Source organism: Dufourea novaeangliae, unplaced genomic scaffold, assembly GCF_001272555.1.
Source record: "Dufourea novaeangliae isolate 0120121106 unplaced genomic scaffold, ASM127255v1 scaffold177, whole genome shotgun sequence".
In the NCBI taxonomy this organism is placed as follows: domain Eukaryota; kingdom Metazoa; phylum Arthropoda; class Insecta; order Hymenoptera; family Halictidae; genus Dufourea; species Dufourea novaeangliae.
The window spans coordinates 3,249,077-3,269,747 of NW_015374070.1; the positions used below are offsets into that span (position 1 = coordinate 3,249,077).

The 20,671-nt window shown below is 41.8% G+C and overlaps 1 protein-coding gene across 1 annotated transcript in view; it reads left to right on the forward strand.

The window, feature by feature from the left end:
* The window catches only part of LOC107190344, a 32,875-nt gene extending 25,611 nt beyond the window's left edge, over positions 1-7,264 (forward strand). Inside the window, 3 exon segments of the mRNA XM_015579137.1 lie at positions 1,954-2,740; positions 3,788-5,951; positions 5,954-7,264. Coding sequence (XP_015434623.1) covers positions 1,954-2,740; positions 3,788-5,951; positions 5,954-7,264 — 4,262 coding nt within the window.
* Positions 7,265-20,671: the final 13,407 nt, after the last annotated feature.

The following is a 20,671-nucleotide window of genomic DNA, read 5'->3' on the forward strand; positions in this document are numbered from 1 at the left end:
AGATAAATATCGAAGCCAATGGTTCTCGAACATCTGTAACATACAAGGGATTAGTAACAAGAGAGGAGACACAACAATATGCACAGTAAATAGATTAATAATATACACAGTAAATAAATCACAGTATAGAAATCAGAGTAAATAAATCAGAGTAAATGAATCACAGTACACAAGAAAATAAATATCGAAGCCAATGGTTCTCGAACATCTGTAACATACAAGAGATTAGTAACAAGAGAGGGGACACAACAATATATGCACAGTAAATAAATTGATGGTTGTCGAATGCCTGCAACAAACAATGGGTTAGTAACAAGAGAAAGGACGAGTATGAGACGCGCGCCCACCCTCCGCGACGGCTCACGAGAAAGTGAGGAAGCTAACGCCGTTATGCATTGGGCGTACGCAGGTTTGTTCGTGTTGAATTGTTTTTGCCGGCTTGAACGACCTTCCTTGAACGACCCAAACACCGGATGGTACAGCCAGGTACGGCTATGGTACACGGCGTACACGGCTATGTCAATAAACTGTGTGACGCAACGTTATTAGCGCGTTAGACCGACGGAGAGCACCGATACCGCGGCACGCTTTACCGTACTCTCTTGCTCGCACACCTCCCCCCATAGACCCCTGAAATTCCTCGGCACGCGTCAACACCGACGGAGAGCACCGATACTGTGGCTCGCTCTACCGCTCTCGTTTACTTATGATGTTCATATTCCCCAAATAAATATCATTTTTAACTAATTTGTTTAAGCGACATGTTCCTTTTAAAGATTTAGTTCTCCAGTATAAATTCCTAAGAACGTTATTTATTATTCATTTCATATCGTTAAATACGATTTTTCTCACAGGATACCGATGTCTATTACAGTATCGCAACATAATTGCAAATATGAAACTTCTTTACTTCTTCTTGAACATTCTAATTTCATAGCCCTAAACTGGGTACCTGAAAGTACTTCATTGAATTTGTGTAAAAGATTTTACTACTTCCTAAAAGACTCCGTGTGGTATTTGATAGCCTAGAAAACAATGTGCCGGACGAAGCAGACTACGCGGAAAAAAGAAGCTAAAGTAATAACTACTCGGTATACATTGCAATTATTTTACAATGTGTTTGCAGCCATTCGCTCGGTATTATCCTCGATTTACGAAAACTATCGAGGATATTACCGATTACCGGGTCTCACCACGTGGAGGTTGCTGCTAGTGAAGACCCAAGGAAGTTAGATGGAAACACAAGTTCCATCTATCCACCTTTTACAATAATCTTACAACTAACTTAAATACCTTAATATGCTTATGCTAACGATACTGAAATCCCTCGGCGGATGTCTTCTTTCTTGGGCTTACACTACTCTTACGTAGATGTATAATGATTATAGATTTAATCAAAATAAAACACAGTTAATTAAAATAAATTAAAGTAAAATACAATTAATAAAAATAAATTTAAATAAAACACAATTAATTAAAATAAGTTAAAATGAAGCACAATTAATTAAAATAAATCAAAATAAAAAACAAGTAATTAAAAGAAATCAAAACAAATCTGGGGCCCCCGAAGCATGGGACTGAAAATTACATTGCATGTTAGGTCTATTCTTATGTCTCGTCTGTGATACTACCATCTGCTGGTCAGTTTACTGTCTGTTGGTACAAAAGTTTTTTTAGCAACTTTACTAACGCCACAAGAAAAAATTTATAAATAATATACAACAAACATATTACATTTAAAGTCACTGCAGTAACACCAAATATTAATGCACGCATTCAGCAAAAGTAAATGTTTATATTTCTTAAACTTTCATACCACAAATAATAATTGTCACTTCAAGTGTCATAGTCGAATCTTTTCTTCATCTTCCAAAGGAAAGGGGAAATCCAAATTTTGTTTGAGTGTTCAATATAAATATCTTATTCATTAATTCATTCTTTGTTTTGTCTCAGCTGCAGTAGAAGCTACGTCGTCGCAGTCCTCGGAAGCTGACCTAGCATCTCCAAAGCACAGTTCCACTGATAGCGACAGTGACAGTACGTCAACCGAACTGTGCGACGAACCAGACCGCCTCAGCGACGTCGACAGCGAAGATCTTACGTCTGCGTCCGAGTCCTTAGTCATTGCGACGGATGAGGAGAAGACTTCTCGAGGAGAAGGTTCACCGATGCCGGCGAAGTCGCCTGGTCGTTCATCCCCTGAACAGAAAAGTGAACCAGCCGCTGTTGAAAGCATACAGGGCTCGACGACAGCCAAAGAAAATTTAAGCGACATGTCTATCGCTAAGATCACCGATCAGATACGACGATTGTCGGCGGAGGATGACAATAATTCCATGGTTCCTCAATCGTTCAGTGTGCGAAGCAAAAGTTCGCCGGACGATTGGTCAATGAATGCGTCCTCATTGGAAAAGGATAAATCTGCGCTCAATCTTTCCACAGACTACACGTCCGATAATAGTGTCAGAAAATCGTTGGGTTTAGACGAGTACGATTATTTAGCTTGTGGTAAAACTACGATTAACGTGAAAGAGGAGGAAGTGTTGGTGCATGAAAGACATCGGCCAAAGGAGTCTCCGAAAGATAGTGAGGATCCTCTGATGAGTCTGAAGGATCAGGTACAAAACACAAGTCCTACGATTACTCAACGACAGGACTCCGAAGCATTTTCGAAGTATTCGACGTCGTTAGATACGAAATATGAGAGAATTTGCGATATACCTACCCCGTTGGACACAAGGTGCGATAAAATGCCAGAGAATACTGATATCTTAGATTCAAAGTACAATAAAGTCGCGGACAAAACAGTTTCCTTAAATACAGAATATAGTGCAGGTGTGGAGAATACTACTTTGTTAGATACAATGTACAAGAAAATTGAAGACGAAACTACTGTATTAGACACGGAAGATGATAAAATGACGATGAATACTACGTCGTCGGATACAAAGTATAAAGGTATAGAAGACAAAACAACTCTATTGGATACAAAATACGATAGTACGACAGAGAATAGTGTGTCCTTAGGCGCGAAATACGATGAAGTTGCGAGTACAACAGTCGCTTTATGTACCAAATGTGATACAGTGACAGAGACAACTACTTCGTTATACACAAAGTACGATGATATGGCAGACAGGCCTATTCGGTTAGACGCAAAATACGATGAACTGGTGGAAAAACGTTCATCGCCACAAACAAAGTATGATCAGATCGCAGGCAAAGCTATTTCTTTAGATACCGGATACGATAAAATTTCAGGGAAAACTAGTTCGTCGGAGACAAAATATGATTCAATTTTGGACAAAACAGTTTCTTTAGATACAAAATACGGTAATATTACAGGGAAGATTGCTTCGTTGGATACAAGGTTGGATGAAATCGCAACGAGAACTTCTCCATTAGACTCAAAATTTGATAGAATTCTAGGAAAAGCTACATCGTTAGATACGAAATATAATGAAATCACGGACAGAACTAGTCTACCAGTTACAAAATATGATAAACTAACGGAGAAATTTACTTCATTGGAGGAAAAGTATAATGAAATCATGGACAGAGCAACTCCATCCGACAAAAAGTATGATCAAATACAAGGAAAATCTACTTCGTTCGATACAAAATATGATAATATCGTAGATAAATCGACTTCCTTTGACGCGAAGCAAGAGAAAATGACAGAAGAAGCTAGTTCATTAGACACAAAGTACGATCAAATCAAAGAAGAGACGACTTTTTTAGATATAAAAAATGGTAAAATCCCAGGTAAACCGATCCTCGACTTGAGATCAGAAAATGGCGACCGGTACAAGTCATCCTTCGACTTTTCTAGCAGAGTATCCTTAGACTCCAAGACATATGAAACATCAAAAATAGATTCTTCAGTCACAGATACATCGAATACAGTAACTATAGAAAGGAATCCTTACTGTAAAACGTACGTTGGCCATCTTCCAATCTCGCCAATAACAGTTGACCAGAAATTGAGTGAAGTGACATCAATGCATGGACCGGACAGTATTGTAAGACTGACTACGGAATCTACCAATTCTCAAGTATCTTTAGAGAAAACGTATTTCATCGATAGAATACAAGTTGCTCAGACGAAAACGTATTTAGATCTGAAGAAGAGCCCTAAGACACCGGAGAGTAATAAGTCTTTTAGCTCTGGGGAGACTATGGGCCCTGATTCAAAGCCTTCCAGCTCAACAGTAAGTCCAAGAACACCGATCAGGTCGGATTCAAGAGACTATCTGATGGATAAATCGGTCTGTTCGTCGGTGAGTTCAGATTCGAAAACTTTGGTCCTTCGTTCCGTGGACTCCGACGTCACCAAAGACAGCCTGAAAACAGATACGAAAAAGACTTTCGAGAAGTCCACCTCGTCGACCCCCATCAGTACCGATTCATTAAAGAACAAGTCAGAGACGAGCCCGAAGCTGATCGTCAGCAGCTCCAGCGAGTCGTGCAGTCCCGGTAAAATGAAGTCTTCCGAGAGGTCGTTTAGTTCGGACCTTCAGTCGCCAATTAGTGCCAACTCGATAAAGTATACCTCGAATTACAATAGACGGGGCCAGGACGACGTATCCGGCTCGCCGATGGACTTGAGCTCGGCCACGTCGCCATTCTATCCGATCTCGAATCCGAATCAGAAGACTCCGTCTCCGTACAGCGGGTCCAGACAAAGGTCCAGCTTGGACAGTACGGAGACGTCCCCAGAACAAAAATCCAGTAGCTCGAAAGAATCGAACAAGTACCTGGGTTACCAGACTAAGTTTGATTCCACTTTGAAGACCGACGTGAAAGACCTGGACAGCATGGCGAGGAAAAACGAAAGCTTCGTCGAACGTGAATTCAACTTGAGAAAAAGAGAATCAGGTGCGAACTTCAGCGAAAGGAGAAATGGTGACGATGATGTACATTTTTATCATTCCACTGGTAGCGATTACTATCGAAAAGATAAAGACTTCGATGACGGGATGGATGATCCCCTATCGGAGAAGGACGTGGTACCCTGTTTGCCGCAAGAGAAATTGGACAAACGTTATTTGAACTATAATTATCGGCACAGGGACAGGTCGAAGCAGCTTGAAAGAAGCTCGAGCAGTTTGGACAGCAGACGGTTCAGTGACATGAAGTCCTCGGCTTCTACGGACGAGTTCGCTGACTCGGTAGTTAAGAAACGATGCAGCGACATTCTGGAGGATATAAAACACTTGGAAGCAAAGGCGCACGATGGTTCATCAGATTCTGGAATGCTGACGAAGAAAAGCAGTTATATCTGGGAGGATATAAAGAGTCTGGAGGCGAGGAGGCAGGACACGTTCAGCGATTCCGCGAGCAACTTCTCGAAACGTCGTTTGGAGATACCTGACATAAGCGTGACTAGCGAAAGCAGGAAATCGTACGTTATTCATCCGAAGATCAACATCGACGAAAATCCCGACAGTATATTGAATACCGTGGCGCGTAGTCAGAACAGCGGCGACTCTGACGACGGCAGAGAGTCGAAGTTGGGCGTTTGGACCAAGGTGAAACCTCGCAGGAAGGGCAATAACGGCCGCAGAAATAGCGACAGAGCGTTGAAGATAATTCAAGAGAATTCTGTTATACTTCAGAAGATTCTTGCTTGCCAGGCGAAGAAACGATTGCCAGACCTGGAAGAGATCTCCAAAGAAATCACTATAAGTCCCATAAACGAGGAGATCTCGAAGATTTTTAGCCCGATTCTGGAGAAAATGGGGCTGAACGAGCACGAGATCAACGAGGAACTGGCGAGGATCAATTTCAAAGATTTCGACAATATGACAGCCACCAGCGTGTCCGAGTTCGATGCGAAAATCAACGAAGAACTGTCCAAACTCTCGTTGATCGACGATAACGAGCGAATCGATCACTTCGGTGTCGACCAAGTGATAGCTCACGAGTACCTGGACACTAGGGAGGCTCTGATAACGTTTTCTCATATAAATCGTCGAACGACTCTATAGACACCAGAAGCGAGTTGGGATCAACGCAGGAACCACCGGTACAAGTTGAGAAATTCTCACAATACACCGAGAAGGTGTTACCGTACAGCGTATCGAAATACAGAGAAGACGATTCGTCGCCTAAAAGCGACATAGATATATACAGGGAATTAGAGAAGCTCGATAAAATCTCTTCAGCCCAAGTCCTACCTGAACCAACGCTTGAACTCCCACAAAAGGAATTATCCTCGATTCCATACGCCCAAAGTACATCACCATTCAAGGACGTTCCACCGTTAAGATACACAACAAAACCAGTTCAATACGACACGTCGCCACTGAAAACCTCTTACGATCCCTACAAAACGTTCGACTTTAAGTCCAAGCTATCACCCAAACACGCGTCGAATAATCCATTCGTGACAGCTTCCTACGACAAACCCATCGTGGACACGACATTCGAGTACATCAACAACAAACCGGAAATATCCGCCAATACGTACGATTTACACCTGAAGAGTCCAATGATGACGAAAGAGTCGCTCGAGTTCCGTGTAAGATACGACGACGAGCCTACCAGGGACATTAGCACTGATTACATGTCCCTTCAGGCGGATAGATCACTAACCTCGAGCAAGTCTCCGTATTACAGTAACGGCAACAGCGAGCCATTGACACCTACAAAATACATACCCAAAGAAGAGAGGTGTTTAGACCCTACCACATCCTCTTTCTTAGAGTATACCGGTGAACCGTCGGATCTTCTCCGTTGCAAATACGACTCACTGTCACCAAAGGAGTATTCTCATGGAAAAAGTACAGAATACGATAGACAGCTGAGTACGTTGCCATCGTTAGAACCATCCTCCGATCTAGGATCATACTTACCGACAACACACATGAATTATCATCCTCTATCGCCGAATCGTCAGTTCCCTGATCAACGCTTCTCCTCCACCGACAATCATTACATCTCGAAACTGTCCCTTGGTTTGGCCGACGAGATCAAGCGGCCAGTTTCACATCCTGAGTTTCCGGGCAAGCTAACAACCGGAAAGTACATGGAACTGCCTGACAGAGGAGTGCCCAGCGGCTACCAGACGCCTTCTCTGAGTCTGGGCAACATCGGTCATTCGAGCAAAGCCCTCGAAAACAATTACAACACCGCGACCAGCCCGAAGACACAGTTCAGCCCGTTCCCTATCAGAAACGCTCCTCGGAAACCAAAGGAGCTGACACTGAAATTGGGTCTCTACTCGCAGAACTCAGAGACGGGACAATTGAAGAGGTCATAGTGCAAGATCATTCAAATGTGCTACTTCAGGTTCTACATAATTCAGGTGTTGATTCGTCGGACGATGAAAGAGTAACGTAAGGTAAAAATCGATGTTCGCCTGGCGATTAAATGGTTTCCCTTTTGAAGATACTGCAAGGAATCGATCACGCTGGCTTTAAATGACGACAACGTGGGCCTAAGCTATCGGTTCCGAACCGTGGAGCCGGTCGTTGCTATCGATCGGAGGCCACTTTTTTGATTTTCAACGCGTACTGTGTTATATATCGATGTACTGCTCGTACCAAAAGCATTTCGAATAACGTAACGGTTTTGAAGTCTGTTACGATGGATAGCGACTTCAGAACGTAACCGAACACAAGAATGTCGCTCAAGAAATTGAACGTTGAATACACAATTTTCACGTACTTGTCGCATACCTCCCCGTCTCCATAATCGTTAATCATTGACTCCGTTTTGTCTCCGAGTGTTTATAGTCTACGATCGTTGACTAATTAAAAGAAACGTTTCTTTTTCTACGAGCTATGCTTGAAACGACTTCACGAGAATCTCACCGCCTGTCTATCTCTATCTATCTCCTTCTCTGCCACAGGGGAGAAAGAAACGCCTGCGGAATGAAACGCTTAATGATCCACGCGGAACACGCATCTGCAATGTCTAATACGATGCCTTCGATCTCCCTCCAATCTCGCGATGAAAAACCCCTCGTTGTCGCGTCATGATTATTATTCATTGAACCACCGCGCCGACAAGTAGCTTCCGAAATGGGCACGGGAGGCTAGAACGAGAGCAAGATAGAGGAGATAGCGGTGGAAGAATAAAATAATAAAAGAAAAAACAGAAAGGAGACGAGAGTGAACGTTAGAAAATGCCTTCCATACCCACCCCGCGTGGCGGGGTTTTTCGTTTCGCCAACATGTGTGTGTGTGATCACGCATGCGATCGTAAATCGCGGTACGTATGCGCGATAACGTGAAATTTCCTCAGTGAAAGATACAATATTGTGACCGGGCGGAGAGATTGTACAAAAGATTATAGAAATCGTCGCGTAGGCGTGAGCCTCGCGATAGAGCTTAATTCGCCCCTGTTACGTTTCGCTACGAAAGCCTGAACTCTCTCGTGCAGGACCGTCGTTTTTCGTGGCGGATCGGGGAGAGGCACTGTATTACGAAACGTCAGGACACGAAAGGGGAGTGACAAACAAACAAAATTGTACATAACCACAGGGGGAAGGGGGAACGTTGATTGTATATTAAGCAACACACACATACACACCACAGAAAACTTTGAAGAGTCGCTCCGAGATCTTTTTATATTAAATAAAACGTAGTATTTTTAGATGTTTCTAATAAAAGATTAATCCTCGTGTTGTCGCCGTCGTTAACGCGTGGCCGTTTGAGCCTAGCCGAGCTGTACGCTTGAAGATTTAAACGTCTTTGCTGATTCTTCTATTCTGGCCTGGATCGGAAATATACGCGCAATAATCGTGGTTAATTACGAGAAGCTGTTTTCATTGGACTTATGTCGCTTGAAGGACCGGTGGCGGGCGATGCTTATGTCTAGTATGCACTTGGGAATAGGAATTTAATTTCAATTATGACGGGTTTCCGAGTCTACTATATTAGCGTGATCTATGATTAAAGATGAAACAAAAATGTACAAGAAATCAATTAGCCAAAAATTCGATATTTCAATATTTCCAAATTAAACTGTATTTACAAGATATTTTTGTATTTAATGTTTAAGCCTAGAATACATTGATGTGGAAAGATTCGTTAATACGCATTCATTGATCGTTCTTATTAACAAAGGGGAAAAGGAAAGAAGAAACGAATGACACTTTTACGTGTAATTCTTTTTATATTATGTACACAATAGCTGAACAGATTCGTGAGAGTGTATTCAAGACTAGTTCCAAGTGTGTACATGGCATAAGTAAACAATATCCTTTGTCACTTTTTATGTCCTGTTACTATAATACTTAAATTCTTAAAAGCGGTGTGAAAGCAGATTTACAAAAAATGTTATTTTATTGAGCGAAATCTGAGATATCAACAATTCATTTAATCCGATTCTCCTAGAATAACTCATTCGTAATTCATTTCGATTGGCTTGCATAGTGAGTAGGTGAACCATTACGTCCAATTTATCCATCGATTGCAGGTAGACACGTCAATTCGCGATTCGACTCGTGAACATTTTTATACGCACTGTTCAAATCTGTGAGACAGTCCTATACGTTTCGTAGAGGAATCACAAACCGACGACAAAATTGCCAAAGTAGCTGCGTTCATGTGCCTCTAGTCACTTTTGAAAAGTATCGAAAATTTCACGAAATCGGGATGTTCAGTACGTGTTATAATTGAAATGAAATTAATGACATGCTCAAGGTCACATTTGAAGCAGTTAATAAATTGAAAAAATCAGTTCATATTTCAATTTTATAATTGGCAAGCGAATCTTCACCCAAATTTGTGAAAGAAAGTGAAAAATAGTAGAAGTAATGGGATTCGATAGATCTCCGTGAGTAAGTTTGAGCGATCAATTTATTTTGTTCCGATTGGCGAGAAATCAGTAAAGGAACCCTGCGCATAAATTCTTAATGTCATTGTAGCTCATGTGTCACAGTGTCGGGGAGAATATTCAGAATTGTGCATCTGACGGAGATTCTCTATGTATTTGCACTGGCTTCTACGCACTTGCTAACACACCCGTAAAGAAACATTGAAAAATGCAGTTTCCATGAACGTCAGATACATGGGTCCCAGCACTCGAAGCTTCTTGCAATAACTTTGCATTCGTCTGAGTAATGTACCTTGTCTCTCGCGTAAGAAATCGCGGTAAAAGATGAAAATATTCGAACAGGGATACGTGAACGTGTACGTTTAATATTCATCGTTCGATTTATATAGACATAATATTCGTCAAATATCCATTCTTGTTTCTTGTAATGAGGTAACATCTTTACGCTAAGTAATGAATAGTAATTTTCGGAAGTACAAAGTGAAACAGTATCCTGATTTTTAATAATTGACAAATATGACTTATAAATTCTTCCTACATGTACATGTATTTTGGAATGTAGAGTATTAAGATACTACCAGTTTCATGGAAGTTTCGTATATTTGCCATACACACGATATATCTAAAACTGGAATTTGAACTTAAAGAATTATCTTAATTGGTACAGTGGGAGAAAAATATTATGAACAAACGTCTACATATATTTCGTTACCAAGTGACAATATTTCAGTATTTTTGAATAAAACATTCAAAATAGCTTCCTCGAGAAAAAAGCGTTGCCTCGTAGATTACCAACCAATTATTCTCTTTACTGTTACAAATTGTTTATAATTATTGTTTCATCATATCACTTCAATTAAGGTATTGTGAGTCCTTAACACCACGCTTACAAGACTTTCTTCTTGATTTTGCCTCGTCAATCATTTCAAGGCGAGCGGTGAATAATGGAATTTCCCGTATACATATATTCAATTACTCATTACAAGAGACAAGGAACAGTCTGTTTTCTTCGTAAGTGATATAATCAGAAAACGATGAATCTATATGCACCGCTGTCCGAATATCGTTCTTACCGTGGGTCGGTCTGGGGACGTCGATCGAAATATATATTTTCCTGGCGAACGGGAGACGAAAGGACGGAGGAATCGCCGTTGGATTCGCCGTCACGTTCTTCCGCTGACGTGCGGCCAAATTCAGTGAACCGAAACGTTCGGTTCAGAAGCCTGTGAGGAATAGAAAGTATTCGTAAAGGTGCTTTAACGAGGCATTGGCGCGTTAAACTAAACAAAGGTGAAACTATCTAGGATGTAGGTAGTCGATAAGAGATCGATAATAGCGTTGTTCGTTGTGTCTTGTGAAAGAACATGTCTTTTTTTCTTTTTCTTTGTTCCCTCCGAGAACGGAGAAAGAATATTATTATTATATAACGAATACCCGGAATCCAAGTCTCGACGCTCTCGGTTCAAACGGATCTTTCGCGAATTCAGTTCGTTTCGTTTCGAAGCGAAACTTTTCGTTTCGATTACAAGTTATTGTCCGACAATACTACATGTTCTCTGCTCGTTTGTATTTCCGTTCGTTCTCTTCGACAAGCCTCCACGCGATTGTTGTACATTCGATTCGGGAGATCACGCGTGGGGACGGAGTTCTTTTTCTACGGAGATGATCGAAATGTGGTTAATAATAATTAAGGGAAAAAACGCGGAGGGTGTTTGAGTGTGCGTCGTCCGTCAGCGACGATCGTTGCGGACGTTCAGTCGCGACGAGGGGCGCACGCGAATCCTATGAAAGATGTCGTTTACAAAGAACAGTTATATTTACAAAACAAAAAACGGGTGTGCATGAGATTGTTACGTGACGTTCTGTGAGAGTTGTTGTAAATACCTGTCGGTACGAGTCATGCCAGATATAAGACTGTATATTTGAAGAATATAGAACTATAAGTCGTTATGAATAAATAAACTGGACAAATATATTGAGAGTGAACGGTGTGGTTTAAATGTTTCGTTGATTATGATCTTACGTGTTGGGAACCCGAAAAATCCTTCCAAACAGTAAATACCATTTAAATAGATTTTATTTCGGAAGTTGGACGGACAATTTTCGTTCATTACGATGTTCGTACGGTAGGCAGAGTTATAATTTTGTAATTTTGTTCGTTTAAATTCAGATTACTTCAGTGTAGTTTTGAAGTAGTCAGTTTCAAGAGTCCAGAAGCTTTAAAATATGTACATATAGATGTTCGATAACTGAAGCGTTTCAGTTCACAGATCAGAAAATTTCCAATTCTATCTACTAGATTTTCAGATATCCCTACGCTTTAAAATCCCTGTACTTCACAGTGCACGTAGGTTACGAGTGCACGAGTTCAATGGACTTTTGTTGAACTTGCACAATTTCGGTTACGCGAAGTTTCCAATCCTTCAAAGATAAAGGGCCACGTATACCCAAAGCATCGGAGAATGTGTCTTCAATTTCCAGGACTTTTTTTTTATTGAAAAGTAAACTTCTTTTAAAGACAACAAGTGGACCTAAATCCCAATTGTTAGCTAAATTTATCAAAATAAGTAGAATTTTCTGGTACAACATGTAAATATTGTATCACTAAGCAGAAGCAAAATGTTCAATTTAATTCTAACAGTAAATGAAACAGTTTTCCATGCAAAGAAGGTCGCAGAAGGTCCAATCTGATCGCTGATTAAAAAGCCTGCCTTTATTGTTTATCCCGGACGTATATCGGTAGATATCTTGTGCCCGAGTGGACATTTCATTTCGTTAACACGATTACGAGTGTTCGCGCGGCATGCATCACGCGCTCATTTTAATTGGGATTACGTTTCAATTAAAATTCCGTTCCCATTAGGCGGAAGCGTTGAGTTTTGGAGAATAATTGATACGAACAACACGTTATCCGATTGCGAACCCTGGATAAAATATGCATGTTTGCCAATCAAGAGGTGTCCAAGGTTACACACCTGCTCTCTCTCTCTCTCTCTCTTCTCCCTCTTCTACCTGGATAAATATGAGATTACCGAACTTCCTCATGCTCGATTACGCGTGTACATACGCGCGTTCGCCACGCGAGACGTACCTGGCAAACATTGATACCTTTGAGTCGGTCCCGATGAAATTCTAATGATCCATGAAATCGACAATGCTCTCTCAGCCAGTATCCGCTTCCGTTTCGAACTACCCTCGTTTCCGCTCGTAAATTAAAGTCCCTTCCGAGGAATTATCAACAATCGTACTTCCCATAAAAAATACTTCCATGAAGTTTATTTAATATATATATATATATATTTCTTATGTAAGATTAATTTTGTAACAGAGTTGAAATTTCTATTCTATAAATCAAATATTTTTATTCCTGTTTTGTAGAATTCGATGATTGCGGATATAGAGCTGGTTATGAATTTTTAAATTCATTCTGTTTTGGAATTAAACTTTACATCGTGTTTCCTATTTTTTAATTCCTCGAGGAAAGGTAAATTATGGAAGCTGCGGGAATACTTCTTTCACGTGACGTGTCATTTTATGGTGGAATTAAATTCGAAATTGGACCATTACTTTTTGAATTCTGTATGTTTACCTTGCACTCTTACCTATTTACTTTATTAAAAATTCACAAAAACAAATAAACCTTCTATGAGAATTATATGTACGGGGTTTCATTTCAGAGGGAAGCAAATTGGAAATTGGACCACTATTTACAAAATCCTACAGGTTTACCTTGCAACTTTACCTGTTTACTTTACCAGAAAAATTTTTAAACAAATAAACCTTTCGTGAAACAAATCGTGGTTTTCGCAAATTTCCACAGTCGGCTGTCAGACGTTTGCGGATACGTGTCGTCGAAATTTTCTGGTCAAATTTACGATCAGCCCGGGTCGCTTTGATGGCGTCGCGAATTTTTGGCTCACGTTGACGTAGTATAAAAGTTTAATAAATCCACTCAGCGCGTTTAATACGGGGGTGGAGGGAGACGTGTATGCCGCCCGTCGCTTATTGCAGACGCAACATATTCAGCAATTTGTCCATTCGATGAGATATCCGGCTCGCAATTTATCCGTTTGGCAAAATGACAATTCGACAGTTTGTCCCGCGCACGACTCGCCCTTCCGTCGATTGGACACCGTCCCATCCGAGCTTCAACTGTTTCATTCAATATTCTTTTTTTACTCGCGCCGACGTAATAAATTCGTTTACCTTACCACAGACGAGATATAGAATAGGTTTAACATCTTATGGGACTTTATCAACTCAACATTGTCCCGCAGTTTAATCTTCCGCCATTCCACCATACACAAAATCCAATATAAACTCTATTCCACAAAAGCTTGGGAGCAAACATCAAATATGCAGTTCCAAGTTTCAAAGTACAAATTAGATTAATTGAAAAATATGTTTGATGTAATGAAATTCCTACACCAGATGCAATTTTGGGCAAGGCACTGATGAAGTATATACCAGCACGGTCTCTCAACTTCGCGTTTCTCGCGACTCGAGCTCCAACTTCGACTTCTGTCTGCTTAAGAGAACAAGAGAAGCACGCACAGGGTTGTGGAGTGTGGGAATAAGAAATTCAGGGGGATGGAGGAGTGAAGAGTAATGATAAAGGGGTAGAAATGAATGACGGGGCCAAGGAAAATAAAGAAGAAGAGACATGAGATGTCATGGAGAATGAAGATATGAAAATGGGGGACGAAGATGAGAGGCAGAAAGCGTAGACCAAGGGTGAAAGGGAGAGAGGACGATGGTAGAAGAGGGTAGCACGGAAATGAAGGTACGTAAGGTAATATGTACCTATCCCGTTATGGAAATGAGAGCAACCGAACGCGTGCGCGCGAGCGCGCCAGAGCGAACTAGAGACATCCACTGCATCTCTAATACGCAGAGCCGTGCCTCTCCAGGTTCTTGCTTCTTGTCCTCATATTGCGCCCACCGACAATGCATCTTAGGTGCTTCCGAAACCCCCTTCCCCCGTTACCGTCTGTGAATCTTATCACGGAATCGGAATAATCGAACGGAACGTGATGTTTCTTGCCTATGGAACTCCGTGAGCCGAGATTCAAACGGGGGCGATTCGATTAGGAGAATCCTAACTATGCGTCCCCGTCACGATTAATTGGCCAGGCAACTGTACTTGCGGAAGTTTGAAAATTTTCGCCAGGATAGGATCGATCACGCCGTTGAAATATTGATACACGTGAAACGGCGAGCTTCGCGGATTGATTGGTTCGATTGTAATTTTATGAATGAAAATTACGATGATTCGTTCCATGTTAAATTAGAACGTCGGCATTGTTCATGATGCAGTAATTAGGATCGCTATGAAATTGATTAGAAATAACGTGAAGCTGGTAATGGATTGGTATCGATTTTCGATCTGGACATTCAGGCGGAAATTTTAATTAGTTGCTAATTACTTATTAGTTTATTACCAATGTTTCATAATCATTCAGTATTCTCGGTATTTCAGTGTAGTAATTTAATAAACGTACTTGTATTGATTGAAGTACTGCATTATTGGGAGAAGTGGATCGTTGAATCGAAATAGAACTTACTTTCATTAATGTAATACGTATACTACAGATTAGTAGCATACAAAATATCGTTAAAAGAAATCCACTAGTTCGTACCAAGCAATTTAATAATGTTACAAAGACTGGAATCTTAATCGCAAAGTACTATTGAAATATTCAGTCGGCGATCCTCATCCGCCAACATTAATATTTAAGATGGTCGCTGCGTTACATCGATTCATTAAAAGAAGACTTCCACAGCTACCAAATTAATAAGTCTCGTATAACTTTAGACTGTATAATTAATAGATGTCCATCCATCGTTACCGTAAGTTCACGATATTTTACAAATATTAACAAAAAAACTTCAAAGTTCTAAGCCATAATCATAAAATACATAATTACATTATATAAGACAATACGAGAAACGTCGCTGTTACATAATAAGCGACCAGCAATTTGTCTTTCGTCGTTCGAAAATCGACGCAGCGGAAGCAGAGTTTTTACACGATTTCCCCGTACAGAATTTTACGGGTTACAAAAGAACACGATTTTCTCGTTATAGCGGACCTCTATGGCTCGGCAGATTGACCGACTGTTTGTACCAATGGCGTCGATTTTTTCCTTGATAAATCGAAGAAAATTACCGGGTCGCGCCGCCGCGCAGGAAACGAGCCGAGGGCTCGCATTGAAATTCCGGCAATCCTGTAAAAATCGGTTTTGCAGGAGATGGCCGGCGGGGGCACACGGGAGGGTGTGGAAAGGGTAGCCGATGGCCACGATTGATCTGCATTGTAATGGGAAAATTTGGAAGTGCGCGTACTTTGGCTCTTCGTCCGAATTACCGAACCATTTTCGAGGAAATTTCGAACGGAAAAATGCGGTTCGCTCGGACGAAAGGGAGCCCCGCCGATCTGCATTTTAATACGAAAATCCACGGGGAGGGGGGAAGGGGGAGAAGATGGTTACGGTTGTAACAAAAAGGATAAAAGCGGTTTCACTTGCACGGGACTCGGAGTTTTCCGGGAAATCGTACGCGTGTGTAGTTTCACATCGAAATTCATCGCCCGTTCTGCATCGTTGTAACGCGGAGAACGTTCGGCTTCGCGGTGTTAGAAATAATTATTCGAATTTCCGAAATTTTCATTATTCCCATTTTTCGTTCGTTTACACAGAGTATTGGATTTCGGGGCGGGAGGGAATGGGAATGAAACGAACGAACAGAATTTTTCGAATAACCGAAAAATTATTTCGAAAGAACATTTCGATTGAATGTGAAGCTGTGGCATATGGCGCGATCCATGATGCCTCGTGATACTCGACAAAATATTTTCGCAGCTGGACAAAAAATGATATGCAGATGGTGCGATAGGGTATTGTCTATGGGAGTAGGAGGAAAACGGTGAAATGAAAGTTACAGGAGTATCGATTAAAATCCGGGAACATCGAGTTTCCATCCGTCCACATATCCATCCCCCGGCATCTAGTCGTAATGAATTGATGTCGAATCGATGGCAGCGAAGTATACATGGGGCTGGTTGTGCGCGTGACACAGGTCGGTTCCCGTCTAACTGGGATTATGCAATCAAATGACACAATGGTTCAACTATTATGTATCAGCCGAGCGACCAACTTCCCAACGTTGAATGCAACTGTGACAATACCAGACCTCGTCGCCCCCCAATCCCTCTCCAGACCCCCTACCCATTCTACTGTCTGGCACACCAGTGGCACGCTCGGTATCGTCCGATTCTCGCGGATAATAATTGTCGCCCCGAAGGCTCGCGGTTGTAACGTCGACGATTAAAAATCAATTTGACAAGCGCCGGGTGTTCGATACAAGCCTGGACGCGGGGAATTTGTATTCAATTGAACAACCAGGAATGCACTTGATCGTAACGTTTATACGTTATCATTGGGAAAATAAGACAATCCGTTGGATCGATATTCACGAGATCGTTATTCTGTATGAAATCGTTTGAGACTAAGCAGTCTCCCGCGGTATCGAGAATATTTTTCATTACACAGAAAATAATTTCAATCGTTTCCAAAGAAATTAACGTTATCGACCGTTCTGAATAGCATCGCAAGAAAATTCTTTCATCCAACCATTACAGTAATGAGGTATTACTTTACATTCGTATATATCGATTGAACTGAAATGATCACAAAGGCTTCATTCAATCGCCCTATTTTTCCCGGCATAAAGAAAAGCTGGTAACAGAAGGGGGTGGGAAATAAAGGGCCGGGCAGCAAAAGAAGCGTGAGCTCGCGTCTGTGATTAAAATCGTTCTTGCAATTATACGCTTTCTGCATCGTGGTTACGACTCATTAAAGAATCAGAGGAATGCTTCTTTTTTTCATGAATGTTCCGAACGAAATCTTCGTTGGGGTGGGAGCGAGTGTAATGGGATGTATAAATATGCCAAGGTAATAATCGCGGAGGGCTTCAATTCAGGTAAGAGCGACCGCTGCGAGCGCGCGCCAGCGCAGCCACGTGCCTTTTGGCAGGACGCATTAGCATTGAAACATCGGGGCATGGAGGCTTCGCTGATGCGGAAATGAACTTGCACCAGAGCGGCGGGGGTGGTGGCGGTGGAAGGGATAAAAAGTTGCGGACGATACGCCGTCTGCGCCGTTTTTTTCATCCGGCAGAGTGGAATCGCCAAAGCATCGCTCATTATTGAAAGATGTAGCCCTCGGCGTGTAACACAAGGAGGAGATGCTGGACGCGCCGCTTGAAAACTTTTCATTCGTTTGGATTACCAGGTTCGTTGAATACATAAAAAAAAAAGAAACGAGAAACAAAATGTTAGAGGGGAGCAAGCGAGAGGCGGAAAGAAATACGCGTTGCAGAGCCCCCCGCGTGCGAGCGGGTTGCGTGATCTCGGGAATGGCAAACGAGAACAGGGGGGAAAGTGATTATCATCGCGAAACGGTATCGCGTGCCCCGACACGGGAAAGTATCCCTTTGAATCGTGAGTTTGATTAGCGGGAAAACTGTGGTGATGGAATAAGGGAAACATGGCGATGGATAACATGTTTCGGGTTACGAATACCAGGAAATTAATAATCTTCTATCTGTTATGAAGTATGGTGTGTCCCGCAAGATACGATACTTGAGGGCGGTGGACGGTTCTATGGGGAGGTAATTGAGTCGAGAAAGGAGATTAATATGTTTTCGTTGCGGGTAATGATCTTTTAGGGTGGTTGTATAAATTTAATCCGAGGGAAATGAATTCCTGTTTTCTGTTTGTTTTTGTAGGCTAGTTATTGAAAGTGATTATAAAATAAATTTTATTAATGATCATTAGTAAAATAACACGATGGTTGTTTACAAAGTTCTGGGAACTGTGCTAAAAATTTTTTATTTGATTAATTTTTGTCTGTATTACATTGTAGTTTTTCAATATAATTTCTGTTCAACTGCATACACTTGTCCCAAAGTAAAACTGGATTTTTTCGGCCATCTATACAAAAAAATTTTGTGGGCTCTTTTTTTATCCACTGGTTTACGGCTCGCTTTACGTTATTGAAGCTCTATAATCTCACACTACGTGGTAGTTTTTTCAATTTTAGAAACAGATTATCGTCCCTGGTTGTCAGATCAGGCAAATAAGGTGAATGTGGGAGTAATTCCCAGTGCAGTTTGTTTGTAACTACGTTTTATAAAAATAATGACTCTTTGAGAATTTACGTCGTCCTCAATAATTGCGAAATTAGTACTTAAACAACACGTACATATGTATTCGCCAAGTGGCTAAATCATTCTAATCGGAATTGATTAACATCGTAGAGAAAACCTGCCAGGACTTCTCTGTACCTGAAACCATTAATCATTATCCTTGCATTATTCAACCAGATCGCAATTCCCAGGACTCTGAAAACACCCAACATACATATGCAAAGAATTCCAAAAATTAATAAAAGAACTTAGACATCTAAAGCAGAATGATCAGATGCAGTAACAGTTTGCAGTGTGAAACAACAAGGTAACACAACAGTTACAAGTTCAATGTAAGTCGTCCAAAAATGTAAAATGTTCCATTTTTCCAGAAAACAAAATTCCCACCATCAAACAGTCGTATCAACTTCAAATAATCGAGCTTTCCGCTGCGACAAAGTTACCCGGCCACGCCATTATCCGGACCATGCAGCGTAATAAAACTACACCGTGCCAAAATGGACGCGATGTAGGGCACACAACAATATCAGTTTCCCGAGCCGGGTTACTTCGGTGTCCTACTCGCCACATCAACCGAGAAAAAGGGTACATGCACGCCAGTTTTTGCCCGGGTAGGGCCAGGCTCGCTGAAACTTTTCACCTGACGGGAGTTTCTTGCCGGGTCAGCACTCGATCGAGGGTTCGGTCTCCACGTCGTCGCCGTAATTATGGAAACATTGAACAGGGAGACAAACCGCCTCGTCATCGGGATAACCGTGTTATTACCCTTAATCGATTTCCTGTTCGTCGAATCGTAAGAATGATAATACGGCCGGGTATCGAAGACGTCGCCAGAGGCGGTCCGGTCCGTGTGGATCGGTCTTAATGCCCGTTTTTACCGTCCTGATCGTTCGACGTCTAATGGATGCTCGAAAGCAGGGTATCCACCGGTTTACTGTCCCCCGAAACTCTTCCATGCACCTGCCAGCGGTGATTACACGTCCCCCTTGGTCGCGTCCTGTCAAGACTGTCCCGGACGGTGTGTACGCGTCCCGATAATAATGCAAATTCCTGTCGTGTTGCGGCGAGCATTCATAAAACCGAAGACGCGTCGGGTCGCGCAACGACGCGGTTGGATTTCGCGGGACGATTATCGCGCGTATTATGCACGCGCGTCGTTCGACAGGCAGCGTAATGGCGTTACAGGATCGCGGTTGGTTCCCGTCGAATTTTAATCGAATGCCTTCGGGAGACAGGATCGACGTACAGGAAGCAAACGTTCGGAACCCAGGCGCGGCGTGCTAATGGCGAGATAAGTGCGCCCGTAAGATTCAATCCTGCTCCGGGAGAAATTCATCGACGCGCGCTAAGTATCGCTGCCAGCTTCTGACTCGGGGAATTAATTTTGAGAACGGGTTATAGTCTACAGGGGAAAAATTGTTTCTTCTTGGGCGACGGGGATCTTGGCTGGTTTGAATACCGGAACGATTGAATTGTGCTCGTTTTTTTTTTGTTATCAACTTTGGTGCTGTTCCCAGCAATTCTTGGATATTTTAATGGAATTTTTGGTAATTTTGAATCTTGTTCACTGTGATTTGTTTGTTAGTTTCTATAGATATATCTTGACTGAAATAGTGAGTAGGAAGGAAAGGGGAGAAAGTGGTAGGAAAGTTTCGTTCAGGGTCTACTAAGGGAGTCG